This window comes from Oncorhynchus masou, unplaced genomic scaffold, assembly GCF_036934945.1.
Source record: "Oncorhynchus masou masou isolate Uvic2021 unplaced genomic scaffold, UVic_Omas_1.1 unplaced_scaffold_1241, whole genome shotgun sequence".
NCBI classification, from domain to species: Eukaryota; Metazoa; Chordata; class Actinopteri; order Salmoniformes; family Salmonidae; genus Oncorhynchus; species Oncorhynchus masou.
Genome location: NW_027002224.1, coordinates 99463 through 120000, shown reverse-complemented (window position 1 = coordinate 120000; position 20538 = coordinate 99463). Strand labels below are relative to the sequence as shown.

Sequence of the window (20538 nt, the reverse complement as noted above, 5' to 3'; positions counted from 1 at the left end):
GGCCAATTGTGCTCCGCCCTTTGGGACTCCCGGGTTACGGCAGTTTGTTACACTGCCTGGGATCAAACCCCAGGCTGTAGTGCCTTAGACCGCTGAGCCACTCGGGATCAAATCCCAGGCTGTAGTGCCTTAGACTACTGTGCCACTCGGGATCAAACCCCAGGCTGTAGTGCCTTAGACCGCTGTGCCACTCGGGATCAAACCCCAGGCTGTAGTGCCTTAGACCGCTGTGCCATTCGGGATCAAACCCCAGGCTGTAGTGCCTTAGACCGCTGTGCCACTCGGGATCAAACCCCAGGCTGTAGTGCCTTAGACCGCTGTGCCACTGGGATCAAACCCCAGGCTGTAGTGCCTTAGACCGCTGTGCCACTCGGGAGGACCACTGTTTTTATTTTTCATTCATTTGCAAAAAAATGTCTAAAAAAACCTTATGGGGGTATTGTGATGTCAATATGGGGTATTGTCATGTCATTATGGGGTATTGTGATGTCATTATGGGGTATTGTGATGTCATTATGGGGTATTGTGATGTCATTATGGGGTATTGTGATGTCATTATGGGGTATTGTGATGTCATTATGGGGTATTGTGTGTAGATTGATGAGGAACCTGTTTTATTTCATCCATTTTAGAATAAGGCTGGAATGTAACAAAATGTGGGACAAGGGAAGGGATCTGAATACTTCCCGAATGTAGTGTACATATATATTTATATTCAGGACTCTTGACAGCTCATTCACTTTTGGATGGATGTGTGTATTGTTATCGTGTTGCTAGATATTACTGCACTGCTGCATTTCACCTGCGATAACATCTGCAAATCAGCGTACGAGACCTATAAACTTGGATTTGATTTACTCCATACTATGAAGTTCACAGGGGTTGAAGTATTGATGTAGCAGAGGATTGGAAAGGGGTGGAAATGGAATGATCTACCCCGCCAGCAGCGACACACACAGACCTGTGAAAATCAATAACTCCTTTGGGAGTAAGTCAATAGCATTTCCTGTTTAGGATGTCTAGACCGACCCAGTGGGAATACAATCTACACATTGTAACACCAGGTAAAATGTAAGTTAGCAAAAAAAAGTTTTGGTAAAATTTTCGATACAGGAGTCTGTCATCATGACATGTGACACTTTGGGGTGGAAACCCTCCCGTCTCAACCAATGAGAAGACTTGAAATAGACAAGATGACGTACACAAATCAAGGACAGAAGACGGTATTGCTGAGGTTGGTTGGCAATTCTCTGTGCTACACCAAACAGTACCTACCCTATAACTCCCAGTATAACCAGGTAGCCTAGTGGCGCGTAGCCTAGTGGTTAGTATGGGGTGGCAGGTAGCCTAGTGGTTAGTATGGGGTGGCAGGTAGCCTAGTGGTTAGAGGCAGTTAGCCTAGTGGTTAGAGGCAGTTAGCCTAGTGGTTAGAGGCAGTTAGCCTAGTGGTTAGTTTGGGGTGGCAGGTAGCCTAGTGGTTAGAGGCAGTTAGCCTAGTGGTTAGTATGGGGTGGCAGGTAGCCTAGTGGTTAGAGGCAGTTAGCCTAGTGGTTAGAGGCAGTTAGCCTAGTGGTTAGTATGGGGTGGCAGGTAGCCTAGTGGTTAGAGGCAGTTAGCCTAGTGGTTAGTATGGGGTGGCATGTAGCCTAGTGGTTAGAGGCAGTTAGCCTAGTGGTTAGAGGCAGTTAGCCTAGTGGTTAGTATGGGGTGGCAGGTAGCCTAGTGGTTAGAGGCAGTTAGCCTAGTGGTTAGAGGCAGTTAGCCTACTGGTTAGTATGGGGTGGCAGGTAGCCTAGTGGTTAGAGGCAGTTAGCCTAGTGGTTAGTATGGGGTGGCAGGTAGCCTCGTGGTTAGTATGGGGTGGCAGTTAGCCTAGTGGTTAGTATGGGGTGGCAGGTAGCCTCGTGGTTAGAGGCAGTTAGCCTAGTGGTTAGTATGGGGTGGCAGGTGGCAGGTAGCCTCGTGGTTAGTATGGGGTGGCAGTTAGCCTAGTGGTTAGTATGGGGTGGCAGGTAGCCTCGTGGTTAGAGGCAGTTAGCCTAGTGGTTAGTATGGGGTGGCAGGTAGCCTCGTGGTTAGTATGGGGTGGCAGGTAGCCTCGTGGTTAGTATGGGGTGGCAGGTAGCCTCGTGGTTAGTATGGGGTGGCAGTTAGCCTAGTGGTTAGTATGGGGTGGCAGGTAGCCTCGTGGTTAGCGTGTGGTGCCGGTAACTGAAAGGTTGCTGGATTGAATCCCGGAGCTGAAAAGGTAAAAATCTGTCGTTCTGCCAATGTTCCTTGGCCGTCATTGTGAATAAGTATTTGTTCTTAACTGCCTTGCCTAGTTAAATAAAGGTAAATAATAATGGATACCAAAGAAATGTGGTTAACTCACATTATCTGGTGTTAGAATCTGTAGTTAAGAGAATCTATGCATTTGTTCCTGTTCTTTCATTCAGAGTCGTTGAGTTGAGCTCCATTTTGTTCTCTGAACACATAGATAGTGTTACAACTACATCATAATGAATTGTCTACTTCTTAAATGACTTTGTGTAAATTCTGATATGAAAGGGTGATTTACGCAATCGATGTAAAAATGTATTTTTTATTTAACTAGACAAGTCGTTCAAGAACAAATTCTTATTTACAATGACAGCCTACCCCGGCCAAACCCTCCACTTACCCGGACGACGCTAGGCCATTTGGCGTCACCCTATGGGACGATCACAGCCGGTTGTAATACAGCCCGGGATCGAACCAAGGTCTGTGGTGACACTGGCGATGCAGTGCCTTAGACCGCTGCACACCTCAAGATGTGATGTTGCATTTGCATAACAGCATATCTGTTCTGCCAGTTTATTATGACCTCATAATGTGAATCAAAGATTTTTACAACTGACCCAAGATATGCCAGCCTGTCGTTTCCGATGGGAACAAATTAGTCATAGTGGGCGGAACAAGCAAGCAGGGAGCAGATCCTAGCTAGCTCGATCCTATTGGTACGTTCATTATTTGCATATTTCCGTTAGGGGATGCCTACGTTCCTAAACAACAAAACATTTTACAACTTTGGCAAAGGGTAAAATCAACAAAAATGTGTCCACTCCGTTTGTAACAAATTCTTGTTTGGGGAACAGAAGACTGTATTGAGATCAAATTATTCATAGATGAGAATTTACATAATCTCGGTCAAAATGAATCGCCCTCGATCTTCTCCACTGCCGTCCACTGGGCTTCTTCTCATCCCCATATTTGACCCAACCAGATGCTTCACATTTATACATCCGGTAAAATATCTGGCTCATTGTTCTATCTGTGTTCAGATTATTTGATTGATTTGCCTGAAATATCCTGCTGCTCTGGCGTGCCCTCTGGCGGTAGGTAGGTTGGTGCATGGGCTTCATTACAGGTCACACGCAGAGAAACAGCAGCAGCGTCGATTTTCCGAAGATCCCCGATTCGGAGCTCGACTTTCCGGAAGATCCGGGTACTCGGCTTCATTACATTACAGGTCACATGAAGAGAAACAGCAGCAGCGTCGATTTTCCGAAGATTCCCGATTCGGAGATCGACTTTCCGGGAAGATCCGGGTACTGGGCTTCAACCTCAACATAACAGCAATGGCGGAGGCAGCAGCTTCAGCGGCTCCAGCAATACCAGGAACCTGGACCAAACACGTCACCTGCAGGTAACGACAAGACCCGGGGATCAATTTAGCACCACTATGTTGATGTTGTTCATGGTTTGTAACCAAGACGCCGGGGGTTTTGGCCGTTTGTTAAGCGACTTTACAACGCCGTCTTTTGTGCTCCGGTAGCAAGCCCAGCTGTGTTTTGTTGTGATACAGGCAGCCGATGGTAAAACTGGTTCGTCCTGCAGTTGAGACATTATTAACTAGAGAGATATTCCCCCATACGATTCAAAGTGAAACACAGTAACATCCGCAATGGCAACACAACAGGAAAACGCATGGAAAACCAGCGGCAAACAGACACTGAATTCAATATAATTAAACCATTTTATGATTTTAATATGATAATATTTATCAGCCAAACACTGAAATGATTCCGGGGGGTGTAAATATGGTTGGATATTTCGCAGAGCTCGCATTCCTCGACCAAAGATGAAATGCGGTAGAGACAACCAGCTAACTCGCTAGAATTATATAAGCCAGTGTTTACTTTGTTATCTAATGTTAATTACACTCTGAACGTGGTCATCAACGCCACTTCTGTAATAGTGCTACTGTGTTTACTAGTTATCCACTGGTCTTTGAATTCCGCTGGATATTAGTTGTCGTTACACCAATGGAGTATTGAGTCAAAGCTCCTGAAATATTGGTATCATTTAGGCCTTTATTTTGTCGCAAGTGATTAAAAAAATAATAATATTGATAACAGGAAGAATTGTTTTTAGTCTTCATATTCCCACAGTAACGTTTTACAGCGAGCATCATCGTTTGGTTCAAAAGCTACATTCAGGCTGTTTGTTTGAACACCTCTGTTGTAATCGACGTGAAATAACTTCAACAGACATTTTCAATTTTGTCTTTCCATTTCGCAGGTATTTCAACAGAGCAAATTTCAAATCATTTGTGTGACTTTTTTGTCTTTTGGTTTATTCGCAGGTATTTCATGCATGGGCTTTGCAAAGAAGGCATCAACTGTCGATATTCCCATGATCTCAACACCAGTCAACCAGCTGCAGCTATGATTTGCAAGTTCTTTCAGAAAGGAAACTGTGTGTTCGGCGACCGATGCAGGTAAACCTTATTTAAAGTTTAATATGTTCCTTGTATGTGGTGGGCCATAGCAAGCCCCCTTGTAGGTAGTGGGCCATAGCAAGCCCCTTTGTAGGTGGTGGGCCATAACAAGCTGCCTGGTAGGTGGTGGGCCATAGCAAGCCCCCTTGTATGTGGTGGGCCATAGCAAGCTGCCTTGTAGGTGGTGGGCCATAACAAGCTGCCTTGTAGGTGGTGGGCCATAGCAAGCTATCTGGTAGGTGGTGGGCCATAGCAAGCTGCCTGGTAGGTGGTGGGCCATAGCAAGCTGCCTTGTAGGTGGTGGGCCATAACAAGCTATCTGGTAGGTGGTGGGCCATAGCAAGCTGCCTTGTAGGTGGTGGGCCATAGCAAGCTGCCTTGTAGGTGGTGGGCCATAGCAAGCTGCCTTGTAGGTGGTGGGCCATAGCAAGCTGCCTGGTAGGTGGTGGGCCATAGCAAGCTGCCTGGTAGGTGGTGGGCCATAACAAGCTATCTGGTAGGTGGTGGGCCATAGCAAGCCCCCTTGTAGGTGGTGGGCCATAGCAAGCTGCCTTGTAGGTGGTGGGCCATAGCAAGCTGCCTGGTAGGTGGTGGGCCATAGCAAGCTGCCTGGTAGGTGGTGGGCCATAGCAAGCTGCCTGGTAGGTGGTGGGCCATAGCAAGCTATCTGGTAGGTGGTGGGCCATAGCAAGCCCCCTTGTAGGTGGTGGGCCATAGCAAGCTATCTGGTAGGTGGTGGGCCATAGCAAGCTATCTGCTTTAGTTTTTGAGATTATAGAACTCTGAGTGATTTGGTGCTTTTTGAGGTCGGGTCAGATATTTACATGAAATTGCGTTACAATTATTTTAGAGCTTTTCATGGAAATTCCAAAGCCCAAAAGAGTGAACATTCAATTGCCAAAACATTACAAATATTCCATTGTCTCTAAGTTCCACATTGGATAGACGTCAATGAAATTATAAATATTTCAGTTTTGGATATTACTTAGTTTTCTTTAATGACTTATTTTTCATTCCTTAAAGTAGCCTGATCACCTCATCTCTGTTCAGGCAGTTGCAGCCAGCCAGGCCGTCTAACTTTGTCCTGCCCACACTGCACTTCCTGTAGTCTACTCATTCTACTTAGCTAGCCTGCCCACACTGCACTGCCTGTACTCATTCTACTTCGCTAGCCTGCCCACACTGTACTGTCTGTAGTCTGTACTCATTCTACTTAGCTAGCCTGCCCACACTGTACTGTCTGTACTCATTCTACTTAGCTAGCCTGCCCACACTGTACTGTCTGTACTCATTCTACTTAGCTAGCCTGCCCACACTGTACTGTCTGTACTCATTCTACTTAGCTAGCTTGCCCACACTGCACTGCCTGTAGTCTGTAGTCATTCTACTTAGCTAGCCTGCCCACACTGTACTGTCTGTACTCATTCTACTTAGCTAGCTTGCCCACACTGTACTGTCTGTACTCATTCTACTTAGCTAGCTTGCCCACACTGCACTGCCTGTAGTCTGTACTCATTCTACTTAGCTAGCCTGCCCACACTGCACTTCCTGTAGTCTGTACTCATTCTACTTAGCTAGCCTGCCCACACTGCACTTCCTGTAGTCTACTCATTCTACTTAGCTAGCCTGCCCACACTGTACTGCCTGTAGTCTGTACTCATTCTACTTAGCTAGCCTGCCCACACTGTACTGCCTGTAGTCTGTACTCATTCTACTTAGCTAGCCTGCCCACACTGCACTTCCTGTAGTCTGTACTCATTCTACTTAGCTAGCCTGCCCACACTGTACTGCCTGTAGTCTGTACTCATTCTACTTAGCTAGCCTGCCCACACTGTACTGTCTGTAGTCTGTACTCATTCTACTTAGCTAGCCTGCCCACACTGTACTGCCTGTAGTCTGTACTCATTCTACTTAGCTAGCCTGCCCACACTGTACTGTCTGTAGTCTGTAGTCATTCTACTTAGCTAGCCTGCCCACACTGTACTGCCTGTAGTCTGTACTCATTCTAAACTTAGCTAGCCTGCCCAAGTATGGCTGCAGAGCTGTCTGAAACTCATTGTACTAGTTCTTCATAGTAGATGAGGTATACTTTCACAAACTGTCTCTGTCCCTGTCGTTGTTGTGTGAGTTTCTCTCTCATGTGCTCTGAGTGTATCTAGCCCAACGTAGCAGGCGAAAAGTGTATCCGTCAAAGATCTGTTAACATTGATGAGATGCTCATGTCCCCGGCCCTAACAATGGCAGTCATTGTCCCAAAGGCAGGAAGGCAAGCTGACAAGCTTAGATCCAAAATAAGCCCATAGAAAGTCGTTGTACTTATTTTTCTAAGAGTAAAACATCTCGCATTCGCCTCTTTCTCTCTGATCACTCTCTGAGTCGGACAAAAAAAATGGCGCAATGAATTATGGTCATTGTAGGTAATTACCACATTTCTGCGCTAAACTAGGTTGAATATTTGCTTAATGAAATCTACCACTTCCTACATCGTTCCTAACTTAATTTGAGAGAAATCTGGGAAATCATTTGATTTCTCTCTAGAGAAACTGCGTGTTGGGCTCACAAACACCAGAACGAAATGGAATTCAAGTCATTGAATCAATGTCGGTCAATTTGTTTAAAAAATAAATAAATAATGAAAAAACCTAATGTTGGTTAACCACTCAGCACTACTGTGGAGGGAGGAGCTTGTTTTTACATTTTGTGTATATTTATTTATTCTGAACAAATTTCTGATTGGCAAAGTCAATTTTTGCAAATTATTTCAAAGTACTTAAGTTTGCTAGCTGGACAGGCAAACGCCGCGGAGTACTAAACTGTAAACCAATCAGAACTTGTGTACTCTCCATGGTACTACGTCTGCCAATCACGGAAGGTGGTATCGTGGTCCTGGTGTAGAGGTCCTGGATGGCAGGGAGCTCGGCCCCAGTGATGTACTGGGCTGTATACACTACCCTCTGACACCGCCTGGTATAGAGGTCCTGGATGGCAGGAAGCTCGGCCCCAGTGATGTACTGGACTGTATACACTACCCTCTGACACCGCCTGGTATAGAGGTCCTGGATTGCAGGAAGCTCGGCCTCGGTGAAGTACTGGGCTGTATACACAACCCTCTGACACCGCCTGGTATAGAGGTCCTGGATGGCAGGGAGCTCTGTCCCAGTGATGTACTGGGCTGTATACACTACCCTCTGACACCGCCTGGTATAGAGGTCCTGGATTGCAGGAAGCTCGGCCTCGGTGAAGTACTGGGCTGTGTACACTACCCTCTGACACCGCCTGGTATAGAGGTCCTGGATGGCAGGAAGCTCGGCCTCGGTGAAGTACTGGGCTGTATACACTACCCTCTGACACCGCCTGGTATAGAGGTCCTGGATTGCAGGAAGCTCGGCCTCGGTGAAGTACTGGGCTGTATACACTACACTCTGTATGCTCCTTGCGGTCGGATGCCAAGAATGATAAAGACCGTTCATATTGCATTCTGCATACTTCAAGTGCACTCAAACAGATATCTTATTTCAGTCTTTGGGAGCTTCAGTTAACACACTGACAGCCGATCAAAGGCTGTGTTTACATCTTAGATGCAGGCCATTGGCTGCAGGATACAGTATGTTTAGTATTGACGGCAGTAGGATACATTAGGTTTAGTATTGACGGAGACGGCAGTAGGATACAGTAGGTTTAGTATTGACGGATACAGTATGTTTAGTATTGACTGAGACGGCAGTAGGATACAGTAGGTTTAGTATTGACGGATACAGTATGTTTTAGTATTGACTGAGACGGCAGTAGGATACATTAGGTTTAGTATTGACGGATACAGTATGTTTTAGTATTGACTGAGACGGCAGTAGGATACAGTATGTTTAGTATTGACTGATACGGCAGTAGGATACAGTATGTTTAGTATTGACTGATACGGCAGTAGGATACAGTATGTTTAGTATTGACGGATACAGTATGTTTTAGTATTGACTGAGACGGCAGTAGGATACAGTAGGTTTAGTATTGACTGAGACGGCAGTAGGATACAGTATGTTTAGTATTGACTGAGACGGCAGTAGGATACAGTATGTTTAGTATTGACGGAGACGGCAGTAGGATACAGTAGGTTTAGTATTGACGGAGACGGCAGTAGGATACAGTAGGTTTAGTATTGACGGAGACGGCAGTAGGATACAGTGTTTAGTATTGACGGAGACGGCAGTAGGATACAGTATGTTTAGTATTGACTGAGACGGCAGTAGGATACAGTAGGTTTAGTATTGACGGATACAGTATGTTTTAGTATTGACTGAGACGGCAGTAGGATACAGTATGTTTAGTATTGACTGATACGGCAGTAGGATACAGTATGTTTAGTATTGACTGATACGGCAGTAGGATACAGTATGTTTAGTATTGACGGATACAGTATGTTTTAGTATTGACTGAGACGGCAGTAGGATACAGTATGTTTTAGTATTGACGGATACAGTATGTTTAGTATTGATTGAGACGGCAGTAGGATACAGTATGTTTTAGTATTGACTGAGACAGTATGTTTTAGTATTGACGGAGACAGTATGTTTAGTATTGATTGAGACGGCAGTAGGATACACTATGTTTAGTATTGACTGATACAGTATGTTTAGTATTGACTGAGACAGTATGTTTAGTATTGACTGAGACAGTATGTTTAGTATTGACTGAGACAGTATGTTTTAGTATTGACTGAGACAGTATGTTTTAGTATTGACGGATACAGTATGTTTAGTATTGACTGAGACTGCAGTAGGATACAGTATGTTTAGTATTGACGGATAAAGTATGTTTAGTATTGACGGAGACGGCAGTAGGATACAGTATGTTTAGTATTGACTGAGACGGCAGTAGGATACAGTATGTTTAGTATTGACTGAGACGTCAGTAGGATACAGTATGTTTAGTATTGACGGAGACAGTATGTTTAGTATTGACTGAGACGGCAGTAGGATACAGTAGGTTTAGTATTGACGGAGACAGTATGTTTTAGTATTGACTGAGACGGCAGTAGGATACAGTAGGTTTAGTATTGACTGAGACGGCAGTAGGATACAGTATGTTTAGTATTGACGGAGACAGTATGTTTAGTATTGACTGAGACGGCAGTAGGATACAGTAGGTTTAGTATTGACGGAGACAGTATGTTTTAGTATTGACTGAGACGGCAGTAGGATACAGTAGGTTTAGTATTGACGGAGACAGTATGTTTTAGTATTGACTGAGACGGCAGTAGGATACCGTATGTTTTAGTATTGACTGATACAGTATGTTTTAGTATTGACGGATACAGTATGTTTAGTATTGACGGAGACGGCAGTAGGATACAGTATGTTTAGTATTGACTGAGACGGCAGTAGGATACAGTATGTTTTAGTATTGACTGTGACTGGTCAGTCAGCTTTTCTTCTGAGAACCGTTAGCAGGCTATATAGTGGAATTCTCTTCTGGGGAATCATCTGACACCCTAAGAACGCAACGCCACGAAACAGCGGTTTCCTCATGTCAACATGTTGTTCACGTTGCTTGCATGCACATGCCCATACCGGGGATCAGGCGAGAGATCATTAAGGGCCCTAGTAATGGGACAACATCTGCCGTCATACCAGCCTCCTAATGGAGACATGGATTACCCAGAGCACACTGCGCCTCCAGCTGCTGTTTCTTCATCTGCCTATGTTTTCTCTCGTTGTCCGAGAGCATCTGGGTCATGGTGGTTTTGGCACAGGGCTACTCGTTTCTCCTAAGTGGAGATTCTCTCACCTGTCCATCTCCTCATTTTAAATGCTGTCACTTGTCCTCTGAAGCGTAACATTATCTATCTCCCACCTGAGGGGTATAGCAGGAAGCAATATAGAGCGACTTAGAAAACCTTCCCAGCTTCAGTGACCTTCACATTCCAGGTCAGGCAAGCAGGCGACGGTGTGAAGCAGGCGACGGTGTGAAGCAGGCGACGGTGTGAAGCAGGCGACGGTGTGAAGCAGGCGACGGTGTGTAGCAGGCGACGGTGTGAAGCAGGCGACGGTGTGAAGCAGGCTCTTAGAAGTGGCGTCTTTATTATCGGTGCTGCTATCTTTGGTGTGCTTATCTTATCCATGCACAGGCGCTTCTTTTCCTACACCTTTTCCGATATTAAGTCATGCAAAAGTGGTACATTGCATGAAGTTTTAAAATGTGTTGTGTCATTACTAAATGTGTAATGTTATATATTATACATGACTAACACCCCAAAAAAATCACTCATAAAAATTTTTAAATATTTAATCAGTCATCTTCCTCAAATTAAGGGGATGCAATCTTTGCAAGCGGGAGGTAATTAGATTTTAATTGGTTCTCAACTCGCGGGTCAGTCATTTTGTTCAGGGTAAGTGGAGTTAGCCGTGTGTTAACCTGCCCCAGAGCAGGTTCGTTCTGAAGAACTCGTTGCCATAGAAACGCACTAGGCTAAAATTTCAGCCACTTTTGTATGACCAGTTATCCCGAGTTGAACTCAGTCGCCTCGCTAACTCCTCAAACCTGCTTCGTAGGATACCCCTCTGGTGCTCTTGGAGAGTTCCTCAATGAGCTTGACATCTTGAGGAGCTCATTTCCTGACGATGGCTCACCACTCATCGTACTTGGTAACTTCAACCCTCCCGACGGCTGACTTCAATTGATTTCTCTCCCCCGCTTTCTTTCCAGTCCTTTCCTCTTTCCCAGTCACCCTTTCCCAGTCACCCTTTCCCAGTCACCCTTTCCCAGTCACCTCCCACTCACAAGGCAATAAGCTTGACCTCATCTTCACTAGAGGCTGATCGCCTGCCAAACCCATTGCACCCCCCTACTACTCTCCTCTCCATCTCTCCCCCAGCCACTACCCATATGGTCATGCTATGCCGCATTCTTCGCCCCCTCTCTCTCTCCCACTACTCTCTCCTCTTCTCTCCTATCCTCTCTTCCTTCTGCTAAATGCTTCTCCCTCTTGTCTCCTGACTCTGCCTCTTCGGCCCTACTCTCTTCTTTGTTAGACTCTCTGTCCCCTTTCTTCCTGGCCCGACCTCCTGGCTGAGTGACTCGCTGAGCGGAAATGGAGGGAAATGTAACTTCTGGAGGGCCTATCATCCTTCCACTCTACTTTCTCCTCCTCTGTTTGCGCTGCTGAAGCTGCTTTTTATCACTCTACATTTCAAGCTTCTTCCTTCAACCCTGAAACTCTTCTCCACTTTCTCCTCCCTCTCTGTGGAGGACTTTGTCAACCACTTTGAAACAAAATGGTTGACTACAGCCGCTCCTCATTCACTCAGCCTACGGAGTCCAGTGGTCCCACTCACATAGATCTCCCCTCAAGAAACCAACACTCAACATCTATTACGTCAAACTACAGACCGTTATTCTTTTCTTTCCAAAACGCTTGAAGGGGGGGGTCTTCTCTGACCAACTCTCTCGTTATCTCTCTCAGAACGATCTTCTTGACCCTAACCAGTCAGGCTTCAAGACGGGTCACTCAACCGAGACTGCTCTTCTCTCTGTCACAGAGGTTCTCCGCTCTGCCAAAGCTGACTCCCTCTCTCTCTCTCCTCTGTTCTCATCCTCCTAAATCTATCTGCTGCCTTTGACACCGTGAACCATCCGATCCAACTTTCTACCTTTTTAGAGGGTTCTGCATTTCAGACTTTGCACCCTCCTGGATTGCGTCCTACCCGGCAAGCCGCTCCTACCAGGTGATGTTGAGTGGATTTGAATCTGCACCACTTACTAGTGGTGTCCCCCAGGGCTTGGTTCTAGGCCCTCTCTTTTCTCTTCAAGTCACTCGGCTCTGTCATCCTCACATGGCCTCTCCTATCATTGCTAAGCGGATGACACTCAACTACTTTTATCCTCCCCTCCCCCCCTTCTGACACCCAGGTGGCGACGCGCATCTCTGCGTGCCTGGCAGACATCTCAGCTTCGATGTCGGCCCACCACTTGAACCTCGACAAAACAGAGCTGCTCTTCCTCTCTCCCGGGGAAGGTCTGCTCACTCCAAGACCCCCTGAAATGTATCCAGAGCGCCGCAGTCGCCTGGTGTTCAAACCTTTTTCCCATGTCGCCACGCTCCTCCGTACACTCCACTGGTTTCCAGTCGTATCTCGCATCTTCAAGACCCTGGTGCTCGCCTACGGAGAAGCAAGGGGAACCTCACCTTCAGGCTCAAACCCTACATCCCAACGCGAGCACTCCATTCCGCCACCTCTGGTCTCTGTGCTCTCCCACCCATACAGGAGTGCAGCACCCTCTCAACTCAGTCAAATCTCTTCTCTGTCCTGGCACCCCAATGGTGGAACAAGCCCCCCTATCTAAAGTCAGGACAGTGGGGTAAATGGGATGTGTTGTTGTCCCTCCTAGCTATCTGGAGATGAATGTCCTGACTGTGACTGGTCCACCTAGCTATCTGGAGATGAATGTCCTGACTATGACTGGTCCACCTAGCTATCTGGAGATGAATGCAATAACTGTAAGTCTCTCTAGATAAGAGCGTCTGCTAAATGACTGACATGTAAAACATTAGCCTGGTCCCAGATGGAAAACATTAGCCTGGTCCCAGATGGAAAACATTAGCCCGGTCCCAGATGGAAAACATTAGCCCGGTCCCAGATGGAAAACATTAGCCCGGTCCCAGATGGAAAACATTAGCCCGGTCCCAGATGGATAACATTAGCCTGGTCCCAGATGTAAAACATTAGCCTGGTCCCAGATGTTAAACATTAGCCTGGTCCCAGATGTTAAACATTAGCCTGGTCCCAGATGTTAAACATTAGCCCGGTCCCAGATGGAAAACATTAGCCCGGTCCCAGATGGAAAACATTAGCCCGGTCCCAGATGGAAAACATTAGCCCGGTCCCAGATGTTAAACATTAGCCTGGTCCCAGATGTTTGAGGTCTTGCCAACTCCTATGGTTGGTCATTACAATGACCGTTGGAGTGGGCAAGATTGTCCAAACCGCCCAGGCTCGCTAGGTCAACATGACAATTACCCAACAACTCAGAACACTCCAAATCAAACACCCATATTTACATTGTGTTCTGAGGAAGTCAGACTGCCCTACAATGTCTCTTACTGTGTAAATAATCTTAGGTTGTAATTCTATCCGGTGTTGTTGTGTTACTCCTAGGAATGTTTGTCCAAGCAAGGCCTTTCATGGTGTTATCTGTTTTAAAAACAAAATGGCCGGCTGGGAAATGGGCTTGAGACTGAAATGGCGCCGAGTAAACATGTTTTAATTGTGCCGAGTTGAGACACTCCTTTGAGGAGTCGTATGTATTATGTGAAGTGAGTTTTGTAATGGGCTAGCAGGTACGAGTGAACATGTTTAATTGTGCCGAGTTGAGACACTCCTTTGAGGAGTCGTATGTATTATGTTAAGTGAGAGTTTTGTAATGGGCTTGCAGGTACGAGTGAACATGTTTTAATTGTGCCGAGTTGAGACACTCCTTTGAGGAGTCGTATGTATTATGTGAAGTGAGTTTTGTAATGGGCTAGCAGGTACGAGTAAACATGTTTTAATTGTGCCGAGTTGAGACACTCCTTTGAGGAGTCGTATGTATTATGTGAAGTGAGAGTTTTGTAATGGGCTAGCAGGTACGAGTAAACATGTTTAAATGGACTACTATTTGCGTTTATTTTTTTAATATATTTTTTTAACAATAGGCTAAACCAATGATATCCAGGAGCCACGATGCAGGCTATATATATATATATATATATACTCCTCATTGAGTCTTTAAACCAGAACACGAGTTCAACCAGTTCATTCAGACAGCGTCTCTCTCTCCTATTGGTCTGCTTTTAGCAGCATCTCCATAGTTACCATCCCATAGTTACCGCTGCTAGCATGCTTCCAGGTCAACTGTCTGTTTAGAGAATTTGTCTGTGTCCCCAAAAAAGGCTCCTCCTTTCCCTATTTAGTGCACTACTTTTGACCCAGGGCCCTTATCAAATGTAGTGCACTATATCGGGATAAGGGTGCTATTTGGGATGCACTCAATTTGCTTTTGTTAGCCGTCTAGCCGAGATGGTAATAACAAGGATTTGCATAGTCCATCCATAGGCTGCTGACTCTGTGAGCATTTGCCTTCTAGCTTTCCCACTGAGACGGCTTAGACCAGAACCGTGTAGCATTGACCTGATGTTGGTATGTAACTAGACCTAAAGGAGGACTTGAACATGTGTAGCATTGACCTGATGTTGGTATGAAGGAACATTCCTCAGTCAGTCCATATGTTGTTATTCCATAGGGGGGCTAGAGGAGGGAGGAAGAAGAGTTAGGGGGAGTTAGGAGGAAGAGGGGGTGGGGGAGGAGGAGGGAGGAAGGTCCATATGTTGGGGATGTATCAGCCCTCATTATTCCATAAGGGGGCGAGAGGAGGGAGGAAGAAGAGTTAGGGGGAGTTAGGAGGAAGAGGGGGGCTAGAGGAGGGAGGAAGGTCCATATGATGGATGTATCAGCTCTCATTATTCTATAGGATGGATGGAGAGAACTGCAGGGCAGGATGGGAGAGAACTGCAGGGCAGGATGGGAGAGAACTGCAGGGCAGGATGGAGAGAACTGCAGGGCAGGATGGAGAGAGAACTGCAGGGCAGGATGGAGAGAGAACTGCAGGGCAGGATGGAGAGAGAGAACTGCAGGGCAGGATGGAGAGAGAACTGCAGGGCAGGATGGGAGAGAGAACTGCAGGGCAGGATGGGAGAGAGAACTGCAGGGCAGGATGGAGAGAGAACTGCAGGGCAGGATGGGAGAGAGAACTGCAGGGCAGGATGGGAGAGAGAACTGCAGGGCAGGATGGGAGAGAGAACTGCAGGGCAGGATGGGAGAGAGAACTGCAGGGCAGGATGGGAGAGAGAACTGCAGGGCAGGATGGGAGAGAGAACTGCAGGGCAGGATGGAGAGAGAACTGCAGGGCAGGATGGGAGAGAGAACTGCAGGGCAGGATGGGAGAGAGAACTGCAGGGCAGGATGGGAGAGAGAACTGCAGGGCAGGATGGGAGAGAGAACTGCAGGGCAGGATGGGAGAGAGAACTGCAGGGCAGGATGGTAATTGCATAACAGTGTCTCTCTTCGCTGTTCTCTTTGACTGCCCTCCTCCCCTGTTGGTTCGTGTGATTCCACGGCTCTTAAGTCATTTTATTAACGTGTTCCTCATCCCCCTCCGGTCTCTCCACCCGCCCCCCGGTCCTTGCTCCCACCATCTGCACCTCTTGTTTGCCCAATGCTTGAGTTTGTCTGTAAGGCCAGGGTGGCTAGCAGCAGCAGTAGTAGAGACGGTCTGGGTCTCTAAGTAGACTAGTAGAAACCTAGACCCAGTCCCCAGAGGTCTTCAGCTGTAGTCTAAACCGAGGCCCAGTCCCCAGAGGGACATCTTGACTCTTCCTTCATAGCAGTGGTCTGTACTCTCTCTGTTTTTAATGTTGACATCTTGACTCTTCATAGCAGTGGTCTGTACTCTCTCTTTTTAATGCTGACATCTTGACTCTTCCTTCATAGCAGTGGTCTGTACACTCTCTGTTTTTAATGTTGACATCTTGACTCTTCAGAGCAGTGGTCTGTACTCTCTCTGTTTTTAATGCTGACATCTTGACTCTTCCTTCATAGCAGTGGTCTGTACTCTCTCTGTTTTTAATGTTGACATCTTGACTCTTCATAGCAGTGGTCTGTACTCTCTCTGTTTTTAATGTTGACATCTTGACTCTTCATAGCAGTGGTCTGTACTCTCTCTTTTTTAATGCTGACATCTTGACTCTTCATAGCAGTGGTCTGTACTCTCTCTGTTTTTAATGTTGACATCTTGACTCTTCATAGCAGTGGTCTGTACTCTCTCTGTTTTTAATGTTGACATCTTGACTCTTCATAGCAGTGGTCTGTACTCTCTCTGTTTTTAATGCTGACATCTTGACTCTTCATAGCAGTGGTCTGTACTCTCTCTGTTTTTTAATGTTGACATCTTGACTCTTCCTTCATAGCAGTGGTCTGTACTCTCTCTGTTTTTAATGCTGACATCTTGACTCTTCATAGCAGTGGTCTGTACTCTCTCTGTTTTTAACGTTGACATCTTGACTCTTCCTTCATAGCAGTGGTCTGTACTCTCTCTGTTTTAATGTTGACATCTTGACTCTTCATAGCAGTGGTCTGTACTCTCTCTGTTTATAACGTTGACAGCTGAGAAGATGCTAGCCTGAGAACATGTTATGTGAACGTTAGTTATCGTCGACACAGATGTTTATATATAGAATTCCAACTGAGTTGTATAGTGTGTAGACTAGTACTACACTACTCAGTTGGGATTTTATAGACATCTCTGTAGACTGTTACTATATTTATAGGGGACAATGCACACACATCAATTTTACAATAATATAACATCCATGTAAGTGTGCCCGGGGTTAGCCAAAAGCTAATTAGCATCCGTAGTCCGAGGGCAGGTAATGGCCTTTACACAGCCACAAAACAACATACCATTACATCCAATAATATATATATAATTCTAACGACAACAGTCGACTTGCGTATTAGGAACCACAGCACAGGTTTGGATTGATTTTGAGTTATGTTTTCAATATAACAATATTAGGCCCCCTTCTGTTTACCATCTATATAAAATGATCTCCAACAAGTTAACTAGTTCAATGTTAAATAAATATTAAAATATATGTCAATAGTGTAAGGTTCTGAGGGAGCTACGGTGAAGTTTTGTCTTCAATTAAAAGTTGGTTGTAAAGATGAGTTCAGTTCCCTGCAAGAGAACCTGCACATTGAATCATTTAAATTATTATTTTGTCTCGTCTTTCTCTGCCTCTGACCTGTCTCATTTGCTCTCTGACCTCCCCCTTCTCCCTCTCTCTCCCTCCTCCCCTCTCCCTTCTCCCTCCTCCCCTTCTCCCTCCTCCCTCCTCCCTTCTCCCTCCTCCCTCCTCCCCCTCTCCCTCCCTCTCCCTCCCTCTCCCTCCCTCTCCCTCCCTCTCCCTCCCTCTCCCTCCCTCTCCCTCTTTGGATTGATTTTGAGTTATGTTTTCTCTCCCTCTCTGTTTACCATCTCTCTCCCTTAACTCTCTCCCAATCTCTCTCCCTCTCTCTCCCTCTCTCTCCCTCTCTCTCCCTCTCTCTCTCCTCTCTCCCCCCTTCTCTCTCTCCCCCCTTCTCTCTCTCCCCCTTCTCTCTCTCCCCTCCCCCTTCTCTCTCTCTCTCTCCCTTCTCTCTCTCTCTCTCTCCCCCTTCTCTCTCTCTCTCTCTCCCCCTTCTCTCTCTCTCTCTCCCCCTTCTCTCTCTCTCTCTCCCCCTTCTCTCTCTCTCTCCCCCCTCCCTTCTCTCTCTCTCCCCCCCTTCTCTCTCTCTCCCCCCCTTCTCTCTCTCTCTCTCCCCCCCTCCCTCCCAGGTTTGAACACTCTAAAGAAGACGTGCCGTCGCTGCCACCCCCTGCCTCCGCCTGCGCCCTTCTCACTCCTACGTCCCTCGCCGCCAGCGCTCCAGCCCCCGTTCCCAGTGGATCGGCGGGTGGTCAGTCGGCAGACGGCCCAGAGAACCCTCATGGATCAGGGGCAGGGGACTGGGTTATGGCGGCGGAGTTTGTACCAGGCCAGCCATACTATTGTGGAAGGGGTAAGTGTGTCTCAGAAGCTTGTGACAGAAGCCTACTTGTACATAATTACTTTATTATTATTATTATTGAAATTATTAAGTTAAAGTGCCTTAACATGTAACACGTACCGATAGCAAGGTGCAGCCTGTCTGGTCCAGTCATTCAACGCGGTGGTCTTTACCACGTCGTGATTGCTGTCCCACTGGCTGGTTCTCATTCAGGACCCAGGCTGCTAAAGCTTCTCTTAACCCCAGAGCCATGTTGTCTCCCTGTGATCTCCGGGGAAGTCTGAGGTTTGCGAGCACCAGCCTTTCAGTTGAAATTCTTCATCAGTAAAGTGTACTGTCAAACTAATGTAGGGCTCAGTTCAGCTAGTGCAGGGTAGACAACCCTGTTCCTGGAGGGCTCCAGGTACCAACTAGGCACCACACCAGGGGTAGACAACCCTGTTCCTGGAGGGCTCCAGGTACCACACCAGGGGTAGACAACCCTGTTCCTGGAGGGTTCCAGGTACCACACCAGGGGTAGACAACCCTGTTCCTGGAGGGCCCCAGGTACCACACCAGGGGTAGACAACCCTGTTCCCCGGGGGCCCCAGGTACCACACCAGGGGTAGACAACCCTGTTCCTGGAGGGCCCCAGGTACCAACTAGGCACCACACCAGGGGTAGACAACCCTGTTCCTGGAGGGCCCCAGGTACCACACCAGGGGTAGACAACCCTGTTCCTGGAGGGCCCCAGGCACCAACTAGGCACCACACCAGGGGTAGACAACCCTGTTCCTGGAGGGCCCCAGGTACCAACTAGGCACCACACCAGGGGTAGACAACCCTGTTCCTGGAGGGCTCCAGGTACCACACCAGGGGTAGACAACCCTGTTCCTGGAGGGCTCCAGGTACCAACTAGGCACCACACCAGGGGTAGACAACCCTGTTCCTGGAGGGCCCCAGGCACCAACTAGGCACCACACCAGGGGTAGACAACCCTGTTCCTGGAGGGCCCCAGGTACCAACTAGGCACCACACCAGGGGTAGACAACCCTGTTCCTGGAGGGCTCCAGGTACCAACTAGGCACCACACCAGGGGTAGACAACCCTGTTCCTGGAGGGCTCCAGGTACCACACCAGGGGTAGACAACCCTGTTCCTGGAGGGCTCCAGGTACCAACTAGGCACCACACCAGGGGTAGACAACCCTGTTCCTGGAGGGCCCCAGGTACCAACTAGGCACCACACCAGGGGTAGACAATGTATTGCAATTTCCATCTGAATTTGATTAATCGTGCAGCCCTACTGGCTTCTACAAGGTGTGGAAAGCGTTCCACAGGGATGCTGGTCCCATGTTGACTCCAATGCTTCCACAGGGATGCTGGTCCCATGTTGACCCCAATGCTTCCACAGGGATGCTGGTCCCATTTTGACTCCAATGCTTCCCCAGGGATGCTGGTCCCATGTTGACTCCAATGCTTCCACAGGGATGCTGGTCCCATGTTGACTCCAATGCTTCCACAGGGATGCTGGTCCCATGTTGACTCCAATGCTTCCCCAGGGATGCTGGTCCCATGTTGACTCCAATGCTTCCCCAGGGATGCTGGTCCCATGTGGACTCCAATGCTTCCACAGGGATGCTGGTCCCATGTTGACTCCAATGCTTCCCCAGGGATGCTGGTCCCATGTTGACTCCAATGCTTCCCCAGGGATGCTGGTCCATGTTGACTCCAATGCTTCCCCAGGGATGCTGGTCCCATATTGACTCCAATGCTCCCACAGGGATGCTGGTCCCATATTGACTCCAATGCTTCCCCAGGGATGCTGGTCCCATGTTGACTCCAATGCTTCCCCACAGTTGTGTCAAGTTGGCTGGATGTCCTTTGGGTGGTGGACCATTCTTGACTCACACAGGAAACTGTTGAGTGCGGAAAAACCCAGCAGCGTTGCAGTTCTTGACTCTAACCGGTGCGCCTCGCACCTACTACCATACCCCGTTCAAAGGCACAGAAATATTTAGTCTTGTCCATTCACCCTCTGAATGGCACACATCACAATCCATCTCAAGACTTATTTTTATTTTATTTTTTAAACCACCTCTCTCCTCCCCTTCATCTACACTGATCGAAGTGGATTTAACAAGTGACGTCAATAAGGGATCATATCTTTCACCTGGTCAGTCTATGTCATGGAAAGGTGTTCC

General features: G+C 47.3%; 1 protein-coding gene across 1 annotated transcript in view; it reads left to right on the top strand.

The window, feature by feature from the left end:
* Positions 1-3379: 3379 nt before the first annotated feature.
* The window catches only part of LOC135530047 (probable E3 ubiquitin-protein ligase makorin-1), a 28868-nt gene continuing 11709 nt past the window's right edge, over positions 3380-20538 (top strand). The window contains exons 1-3 of the mRNA XM_064958439.1: positions 3380-3667; positions 4607-4741; positions 18146-18369. Of these exons, the coding sequence (XP_064814511.1) occupies positions 3600-3667; positions 4607-4741; positions 18146-18369 (427 nt within the window). The 5' untranslated portion in view covers positions 3380-3599. The remainder of the gene's footprint in view (positions 3668-4606; positions 4742-18145; positions 18370-20538) is intronic.